The sequence below is a fragment of the Sinocyclocheilus rhinocerous genome, unplaced genomic scaffold (genome assembly GCF_001515625.1).
Source record: "Sinocyclocheilus rhinocerous isolate Xijiao unplaced genomic scaffold, SAMN03320098_v1.1 scaffold433, whole genome shotgun sequence".
Taxonomy (NCBI): domain Eukaryota; kingdom Metazoa; phylum Chordata; class Actinopteri; order Cypriniformes; family Cyprinidae; genus Sinocyclocheilus; species Sinocyclocheilus rhinocerous.
The window spans coordinates 1,359,257-1,369,916 of record NW_015627897.1 but is presented as its reverse complement, the minus strand read 5'-3'; the positions used below and the strand labels follow the sequence as shown (position 1 = coordinate 1,369,916).

Below are 10,660 nucleotides of genomic sequence, written 5' to 3'. Positions count from 1 at the left end.
ACTACAGCAAAAAAAAAAGGTTTCAAATGGAAAAAAGTACTATTAGGTGGTATGTTCAAGGCAAGCAATACTTTCACTATTGCTCATAAACAAACTCCAGCCATGCAGCTCCATGCAATCACGTGCATTCAAGTATTTGTTGGGTGCGTTGATCCAATGTATATATACACTGAAGGAATACATGGAATTTGCACACCAAAAAATAAATAAGTAAATTAATTAATTATGCAATACATTATTTATTTATTTCAGTCCGTTACTTTAAGCAATCAATCTTTTTTGATTTTTTTCATATATCATAGATGGCGTCACAGTCAAGCACCAATCACATTTTCTTTGGAAGATGTAAAAATGAAGTTGAGGATGGATTCAAATTGATAATTTTGTATAATACACTCCCCATATCTTTTAGATTTCTTTTTAAATCGCATGAAACTCGGATGGTTGCTGTACCTGCGAGTGTGCGAGGAATGGTGAGCAGTGAGTTGTGCACAAGCGGATCGTCACCAGAGTTCACCAGCAGCAGAGGCACATTTATCTGCAACACAGAGAGAAGAACTAGAGTCATAAACAGGATGTCACCACATAGATAATAGTATTTCCTTATAGACTCTCTAAAGCTATTCACTAAATAGCAATCTTATTTTACTCACATTATGAATGTAATGAACACAGCTCTCCTTCTCGTAGTACTCCTTCAGAGAGTTGTGCCCATGGAATTTTCTAGAAAACAAATTGACAACTTGCTATAATAGGAATACACTGCCCACTAACATACAACACGTGGAAACTTTTCTACTGAACTTGCGTGTAAATAATCATTATCAAAATTTACAAATTTAAAACATTACCATAAGATATCAAGAACTGATGATGACCTTTTTTATTTTACATAATTCATTATTCTTAGTTAATTTATAAATTTACTACTCTTCATGTTGTTAATCATTGTTCAGAATACATTACTGTTAATTTGAAAATATATTTGTATATATGTAAAAAAAGAACATATTAAACTTGATAAGTAAATGCATCGTTCATTGTAACTTAATGTTAGTTACAGGGTTATTATCATTAACTAACACCATAAAAACATAAATGAAATGCATGTTAGCTAAACTAAAAAAAAAAAAAAAAAAAATTATTTCAGCCAGTTGCTAAGGCAACGTTTCTCGTTTTATCAGTTTAACCTGAAGTACTTAACTAAAACTGAAATAAAAATGAATAAGAACTATATATTAAGTCAATAAATAATAATTTGGATAAAAGCGCCTGCTTAATGATTAAATGTAATATAATATAGACATATTTTAAAAGAACCAAAACTTAAAAAAAAAAAAATTACAAAATTCATAAAACTTTAATGAAAATTTAAATGAAAATGTAAAATATAAAAATCTAAATCCATTCAAAATATTAATAAAAACTATTACAGCATATCAATGATACTAAAATAACACCGGTTAGTTACTGCATTAAATAATGTTAATGAATGTAACCTTATTGTAACGACGTGTTCCCGTTTTCGTATTAGATCACAGTAACCGCTTTTGGTTATGAATGAATGAATGAAAAGCATTTGTCCGTGTTTCACTCAGTCTCGAATCGCGCTCGCGGAAAGCACTTGAGAAACAGTTTCTCTTCCGCGGCTCGGTACGCTTTCAACTCATTTTTTTTTAAGTCTCGAGCAAGACTGTACGACATTCAAATTACATGATTTTACTGATTTTTACGTAGAAAGGGCGACAGTGCACCGCATTAAAAGAAATGATCATTCATGTTTTCATAACTGCTGGCCAAATTCAAAAACAAAACTAAAATTAAATCATCTTTGAGAGCAAGGGGGCCCCCCCTGGTGTTTCGGGGGCCCTACGCAGCTTGCGTATTTTGCGTATAGGGGAAATCGGCTCTGATTTTGCATTTGCATATATTTATATTTCAACAGGTTGGTTTCAAGTTGATCAGTTTTTTTATGTTGATTTAGTAGCATTATGCTACGAACCTACTGTAAATCTACAACTTCATTTATTATATGCTCTGATATGGATGCAAATAGAAATGTTTGTTTTTCTGGTATGTATGTAGAGTGTGTGTGATTCTCTGTAGCCCTCAGTGGGCTCGGTACGCTTTCAACTCATTTTTTTTTAAGTCTCGAGCAAGACTGTACGACATTCAAATTACATGATTTTACTGATTTTTACGTAGAAAGGGCGACAGTGCACCGCATTAAAAGAAATGATCATTCATGTTTTCATAACTGCTGGCCAAATTCAAAAACAAAACTAAAATTAAATCATCTTTGAGAGCAAGGAGGCCCCCCCTGGTGTTTCGGGGGCCCTACGCAGCTTGCGTATAGGGAGGATCGGCTCTGAATGTGAGGAAGAGATGAATATTAAGTCAAGGTCTCCGCTGCGGCATTCAGTTACTAGTCAAGACGATGAAACTCTCTCCAAGAGCGCAGTAACTGAAATTTAAAACTGTTCAAAGAAAAGGCTCAATAAACTATCGCACAGATTTAATACACTACGCATCAATATCTCTTTCCTTTGTGCTTTGTACTTCTCTATGCGGAGCGCTGCGCTGTGACTCCGTGTTGCTTCAAGCGCATCATTCTACACACGGGATTGCGCATAAGCACTTTGTGCTGCTCTGTATTGGAGCCTTTCGTATTATAATACTTTTGCGCAATGAAAGATTAATTAATAGAATAAAGATTATTAATAGCCTTTCTTGTTCTGTCCTATCTATCATATGTTGCTGCCTCCATTACTGTGCTATACATTTAAAAGAAATGTCTTTTAAATTTACTTATTTTTCATTAACGTATTTTACAACAATACAAAGAGCAATGTGTAACATTTTACCAGATTCAGTCCTACACTTATTCACGTTCATTTGTTCCCCACTAAATAATGTTATTTCACTAATGATGTATGTTTAGATTTTATAAATTTATTGTGCACTCATGATTTTTCTAGAATAACTTTTGCTGGTGAATTACCACTAACCTAGTTTATAATAGTATTTTTGTCATAGATTATGATTATATATTTTTTCATGTATTTTACATGAAGTTTAAAATTTATTTAAATGAAGTTGTCTATATTTAGTAGATTGTGTTTAACACACAAAACAGTGATGATCAGGTCAACACACTGAGGTATAGAAATTCTACAATGATTATTAAAAAAAAAAAACAGTGCTGGTATCGGTATCGGCCGATACTCAGAATTTTTGGTATTGGATCGGATCTGAAAAATGGTATCGGTGCATCCCTAGTATTTTATAACAGCACAAACAGCACAAAATCTTTGACAAGGCTAAAGGAAGATTCATTTTCGGAGAACATGACTTAAAATAACCTCTAAAAATGGTACACACTATTTGTTCATTGTGTGGTTTATTACAAATCTCAAGTCACAAAATGTGTCTTGAATCTGTTTCACAAGAGAATTACAAAAACCACATTTATCAATTTCCCTGCACTCACCTCATGATGTTGTCATCTATCTGCATGAGAGATGTGGCAGTGTAGAGCCGGCTCAGATCCGCATCCACCATTTTAGTGGAGCCCACTCCGAATAACACGCCCCTGTTGAACCACAAAATAAGTTTTGCTGACTCTGTTAAATCGACAGCTCAGTGGTTAGATATATATTCTCTTACCACTCAGGAGATAGTAAATTTATCTTGTTTTTGTGTCATCAGAGAGAGCACTAATGTAAGTTATTCTGAGGTCTCCTAATGGCTTGATTGCAAAAGAACACATGAGCTCAAAACAGTTTCAGCAGAAGAGTGAATATCACAGCCGGCCACTCAACACCACTCACACCGACGTCTGTCAGATTCACCGCTGAGGACGAGATCAACAGTACCTGTGGGACAAAATGATCTTCTTCATGTTGTCGGCCATCAGGAAGTTATAGAAACGACGGCACTGGTCCCACTGCAGAAACGTCTCCTGAGCCCTGAAACACACACACACACACACACAAAAGAATGCGTTTTCAATGCTATTTAAACTACATAAAAGTCTTTCATATGTTTAATGTTTGTAACGTTATGATGAATAAATTCCAGGGGCAGAGAGAATATGGGCATGAAAAAATTAATTTAAAAAAAATGTACGCTTTTAACACAGTAAAATTAAACAAAGAATATCAAAAATATAAAAAATTATGATATGCATGAGCTCTTTAATATCAATTCCAGCTAAATTCATAAGGTGCATTAAAAGGGATCTTGAATATAACAATCTGTCAGATAATCAGGCAGAGCAGATTAGCAGAGGCTTTATAGATTTAGTAATCCTGTTTGAAGGCAGAGCTCGACTGTTTGGCAACATACTGACGGCAGTGCCAAGTGTGCTTCACAAAACCCCAGCAGAGCTCATGCATATCATAATTTTTTATATTTTTTATATTCTTTGTTTAATTTTACTGTGTTAAAAACGTACAGTTTTTTTAAATTAATTTTTTCATTCCCATTTTCTCTCTATACAACTAAACATGGAACAAACTCACGTCTCACATCGCTGTCAGTGAATAAGCATGTGATGTGGGTTTCAGTGCAGAAGCAGCTCTGGAATGCAGTGGATGTGTTTGGGCTTCAGTAAATCTAAAGCCACACCTTTGCTGTCTAGAGCTACTTTCTGCACTGAAACCCACATCACATGCTTATTCACTGACAGCGATGTGAGACGTGAGTTTGTTCCATGTTTAGTTGTTAGAGCTGTTGCTATGGTGCTCTTTAACGTTGACATGTCAACATCCTTACAGCCAGTGTGCAAAGTATGCAATCTCTTTTTTTTGGCTCTAGCATAGTAAGCCAAATGTCAAATTAGATATACATATCTCAAGAACTTATCTATAGTAAACTAATAAATAACAACAGTTCTTTGGCTTCGGTTTACATACTGACCAATATTGAATGCTTTTTACAAAGAGCTCACTACTGTTGAATGTTTGTAGCCAGATGTCAAAATATAATGTGTTGAAATAAAGGTGTTTAACACTTTTGACTTCCTTTGGGAGGATCCGAACATGCCTTAGAAATTCGCACACGGTCTATGCCGTACCATTAGGTAAGCACTACTTTAGCTAACAGAGATATGCTTATACAAATGTACAAACAGAGTGTGTTTACTTTGCACGAGTTTCATGCAACATGCAAGTGTCAAGCGGAGGAAGCAGGTGGACACAATACTGAGACCATCTGTGCATTTTAAATCACCAACTACAATGTACACACTGTCAGTTCTTATCTCGAGTTTAGTCGGAGTCCACTGGCAGCAGTGATAAAATGGTCCATCTTGTACCCAAAGCAAGCTAGCAGCATTTTTATCTGGGCAGTACTCCCATGGCTTCATGCATTCCTGTCCCATTCCCTCTGGAGCAACATCAGGTATTATGTAGCTTCTGTCTGGGAACAGAGTGGCTCACCTTAGTGCACTGTAGCCCTGGCACACGCTTACACAGCACAGAACCCGCTCCTGGTTGGTTCGGTTCTCTCCCAGGAACTTGCACACGATATTTCCCCCCAGACTGAAGCCCACGACAATAAGTTTGGTCTGTGGGTATGTCTTTTTGATGAAGCCCACCATTGCTGCAAACTCCCATGTACAACCTGTGGAGAGAAACAAAAACAGCAAAACATTAGAACAGAACATGAAGTTGACTAGTCACCAAAAGTGACTAGTTCAGCATTATAAAATGAATATTTACATCTACAAATTATCATTCTATCAAAATCTGATAGAATATTAAATCTGATCAAATATAAAATAACACCTGATAAACCAAAATAAAATGGCATCTGATAACATAAAAACTAAACTGAAAAATAAAATATAAATAAAATAAAATAAAATAGATGTATGTATTGACAGTAAATGTATGGCTTCATGATTGCAAAGGTGGAATTAGGAAGGCCAAACAACTTTTAGATTAAACATATTATTTACACAATGTCCAAACACAATTACATTAAAATTCACATTCAAATTAAATCTGATAAAACATAAAATAAAATCTGATAAAATATAAAATAACATCTGATAAAAAATAAAATAAATATATAAAAATAAACATCTGATACAACAAAACCAGATTAAAATGTAATAAAAAAGAATGAAGATATAATAAGTAAACTAAAAAACAAAAATACAATAAATAAACTAAAAACCAAAAATACAATAAATAAAATAAAATAAAAATAGCTGCCAGCAAACAGCACAAATGTATGTATTGACAGCAAAGGTGTGGCTTTACGATTTTAAATTATGACCAAACACATGATTTACACAATGTTCAAACAGAATTAAGTAAAAATTTACATTAAAATTTTCAATTCTTTTCGGTAAAGATAATGAAAAGATCATGAAAATAAAAAGATACATGCTCGCATGGATTATTGCTTTATTCAATAAACTGAAAAGTTCCCAATTCATTCATTGTATCCCTTTAGAAATATGAAGTTTCCTGAATAAACTCAATCTATACACGTCTCGTACCATAGGTGAACATGCGAGGCGAGGTAAGCTCAATGTTCGGCAAGGCCCCGAGGTGATTGAGCACAGCACAGCGGTAGCCCTGTTTCTGCGAATGGTCCACAAACGTGCGGATGTAGTGCTTTTCACTGTGGTTCCCAATGCCAGGACAGATGACCATGGTGACGTCCTCTGTCAAACCAACACAAAACACTAAGAGCACTTGCTATGGAAGTCCTTTCACACATAGACAAATAAATGCAAATGTACGCAGACAAATGTTTGAGTTGCTCAACATTATCATACTGTTTATCTTTTCTTTTCCAGGTAACGTGTCACAATATTTGCACAGAGCAAACAAATGCAAAATACATAGTGTGTATAACAAGATAGCTGCAAAATTCCACTTTCCAATACACTGACATTGCAATAGTACAGAAGATGCATGTATTTATTTCAATGACATATTTTCTGTGCTATGTTTATCTCAAAATTGACTCTTAAAAACATTCATGGTCTTATTTTGAGCAATTCTTTGGTTTATGTTATTCCAAATTATTAAAATGTCTTTGTCATAATTACCATTATTAATTTTCATTTTAAATGTGACTTTTCTCTAAACCAGGGGTGGGCAAACTTGGCCCTTCCAGGCCACTTTCCTTCAGAGTTTAGCTCCAACCCTAATCAAACACACCTGAAAACCAGCTAATCATTGTCTTCAAGACTCCTAGAAGGCTACAGGCAAGTGAGTTTTATCAGGGTTGGATCAAATATTTGCAGGAAAGTGGCCTGGAAGGGCCAAGTTTGCCCATCACTGCTCTAAACCAACTTTTTTAAATTGAAAATTCTGTTTTATGCAAAAAAGTATCTTTTTATCTTGCATTTCTGATTGTTTTTTCTCTCGCAGTTGTAAGTTCCTCTCACAATTCAGACGTCATCTTGAAATTTTGACTTTTTCTCAGAATTCTGACTTTACATATCACAATTCTACTTTTTTTTTTGTTGTTTAAGCCACGGGATAAGAAAATAAAAAAAGGTATTTGTTAGTTTATGTATGCATGTATGCATGTATGTGTACATATATATATATCACACTTCTACATTTATATCTCAGAATTACGAGAAAAAAAATCCAGATTTGTAAGACAGAACATCAGAATTGCGAGACTAAAGAATTGTGAACTAAAAAGTTGCAATTATCTTTTTATATTTTTATTTCATGGTGGAAATAAGCTTTCACTAAAAAGGTCACATTACATAAAAGCAAAATGGCATTTCATATAGATAAGCATTCCTGTAATTAATACCTCTTCTTCAGAATGATGATCAAGCAAACTATTTAAATGATACTTCCCTCCTTGAACCTGAATGAGGCCGTCATTTATCCGTTTTTCCACACAGGAGTGTAGTGTTACGCTCCAGCTCAGACTAAAACCCAACTACGTGGCACTGACCTCCGGACTGATTATCCGCCAGGGGTTCAAAGAGGTCAAAAGTTGCCGTGGCCCCGTCCTGCATGGGCAGATATTTGCGCAGGCCGAACGGGTGTGGTGAACTGACCCGACCCAACTTTCCATAGAGGGCTGTCTGCAGATGACCGCTTTTACCCCATAGAAGAGGAGGTATGTACCTAGAATATGAAACAATCTCAGATTTATACAATGATACATGACTTGATGACATGATTTGCACTAAAAACTTGCTTCAAAAGCTGCTTTTCCACTGAAATTACCTGGAACAATTTGTCCCAGGAACCTTTTTCCCCCCAGACCTGTTGCTTTCTGCGTTTTCATCATGGTCTAAAGTACAGAGAAGATTTGGCAAATAGTCTGGTGACGTAGGTCTGAGCGCGTTTCTCAATACCAAGTACGCAAATTTTGGACTTCGCAATTTCGACTCGGGAGTGTGAACTCACGCGGACGGGACGATGCAAGTCCGGTAATTCTGCAAACAGCAGCGTACTTGAAATCGGTCAGCTCGCCTTGGCTACTGCAATTTTCCTCACTGTATTTACAATAATACGAAATATGATGTCAAACACCACTGCCTTTTTTCGTTTTCATTTAAACATATTAATAGCAGCAGAAATGCAGTTCAGGGAACGTATACATTACAATTAAACAAAATATTATATCAAACAGTAGGCTATTGCCTCTTTTCATTTTCATTTTAACATATTAATAGATTAATTGAATAAAGACCAAAGATTACCTGTTAGATTTACCCAAAACAAATGACATCTTGTGTTTAACCACTACAGAGACATCAGAGCCAGCGGCAAATGTCAGAAGGACTAGCCGAGTTGAGGCTGCTCTCGTCGGGAAACATGAGTACTGATCACCCGCTGATCGCGTGGAGCTCACGTCTCCGAAATTGGCGGAAACACACCGAGTACTGGCCCAAAGTCCCTAGTTCCTGGGGAAAGTTCCTGCGGTGGAAACGGGGCTATAAAGACCCATTTGAAAAAGACCATATAGCTCTATTGATAATTGTTCAAAAACATACAAAGATGCAATAGATCGCATAGGGGCCATTGCTCACCTAGAGCTAAAAACTTTGATTTTGATCATTTTTAATTAAAAATTTACTGATGGGGCAACAATGAGATCCCCATATTTTAAATGAACCATAACATATATTACTAATAAATATACCAATCTCTGTGAAAAAATAAAGTAATGACAGTGCCATCTTTCTAAAGTTGTTGACCCCTACTGTAGTTTGGCTCCAAATCTCCAATTGCCCCTTTGACCCCCCCTCTATAAAACAGTGGATTACTCTGTAAATAATCATCCATGGCATGTAATATTTTGGCTTTAATCACTATTCATGTTTGTTTTCTTAAGAAAAAAAAATATTAACAAAATCAAACATTTTAGCTGGGGAAGTTCCTGAAATTTGGTTGATTTGACACAGAATGACCCGTGGGTCATTTTGAAAAACAAAGGAAACTGCTGTCAATGCAATGCTTATGATTGTGTTTCTAGATTCATGTTTCATCAAAACAAAACATACTGAGTGTGCATATTTTTCTGATGATTATGAACGGTAAGTGTAGCGGCCCATATTTTTTTGCAGTTCTTCAGGTTCATTTCTAGATCTGGGCACTGGGACAGGTCACATCACTGCTGACTCCATGCGACATCATCACACAGGTGCACACTGCTATGTAATAGTCCCACCCACCAATTAGGTTTTAACCAATTACACACTGACCCTTCACTAAGCTCGTAGGTTGCTTGGTCTGACAGTCTTATAGGAATGAATCATATAAATGTGTGAAGCATGATTTTTGTTTAAATGTGCTCGAAGTGGTAATAAAAAAAATAAAAATTGTATCACAGTTTCCTTAAAAAAAAAAATATTAAGCAGCACAACTGTTTTCAACATTAGTAATAAGAAATATTTAATAGCAGAAAATATATAATATATAATATATATAGCAGAAAACCAGCATATTAGCAAGATTTCTGAAGGATCATGTGACACTGAAGACTGGAGTAATGATGCTGAAAATTCAGGAATGCATTACAGGAATAAATAAAATTGTAAAATATATTCAAACAGAAAACAATTGTTTTAAATTTTAATTAATATTTCACAATATCACCTTTATGAATGTATTCATTTATTTGATCAAATAAATGCAGCCTTGGTGAGCATAAAATACTTATTTCAAAAACATTACAAAATCGTACCGACCCAAACCGTTATGCCAATACAATTCATTTACAATTAAAAAGGACAAAAAATAACATGCATCCTCTTTAGGTAACTTGAATCACTATTACAAATGCCTCAGAAACAACATTTTATTTTGGATCATTTCTGTAAAATTCACAGTATGGATGTTCATTCAAGAATAAAAACAGAAAAAAATCTAAACAGAAAATGCTTCTTTTAATCTGTGAATTTTTTAGTTAAAACGCATCACGTTAAGCAGATTTTCGCAAATCACATAGTAGTTTTGGGCGATATGCTCAATTTTCATATCGTCCTATCGTCAGCCTGTGAGATCGCCGATACACGATATTATCGTGCAAATTTATTTAATTATTTAATTACTTAGTTTCATTGCCGGAAAGTGAACCAACTCCAGCATAAGGCTAACAGCAACAGCCTTTTTAATGTGACTGAATTTGTATTTAACATGATAACAAATTAATAGAAACA

General features: G+C 35.0%; 1 protein-coding gene across 2 annotated transcripts in view; it reads right to left on the bottom strand.

The window, feature by feature from the left end:
• The window catches only part of LOC107737001 (abhydrolase domain-containing protein 2-A), a 35,057-nt gene that overhangs the window by 2,597 nt on the left and 21,800 nt on the right, over positions 1–10,660 (bottom strand). For both annotated transcript variants that reach the window (XM_016548392.1, XM_016548391.1), the window contains exons 4-10: positions 7,942–8,117; positions 6,512–6,679; positions 5,442–5,625; positions 3,876–3,968; positions 3,491–3,592; positions 654–723; positions 454–538 (exon numbers count right to left, since the gene is read on the bottom strand). In XM_016548392.1, coding sequence (XP_016403878.1) covers positions 454–538; positions 654–723; positions 3,491–3,592; positions 3,876–3,968; positions 5,442–5,625; positions 6,512–6,679; positions 7,942–8,117 — 878 coding nt within the window. The remainder of the gene's footprint in view (positions 1–453; positions 539–653; positions 724–3,490; positions 3,593–3,875; positions 3,969–5,441; positions 5,626–6,511; positions 6,680–7,941; positions 8,118–10,660) is intronic.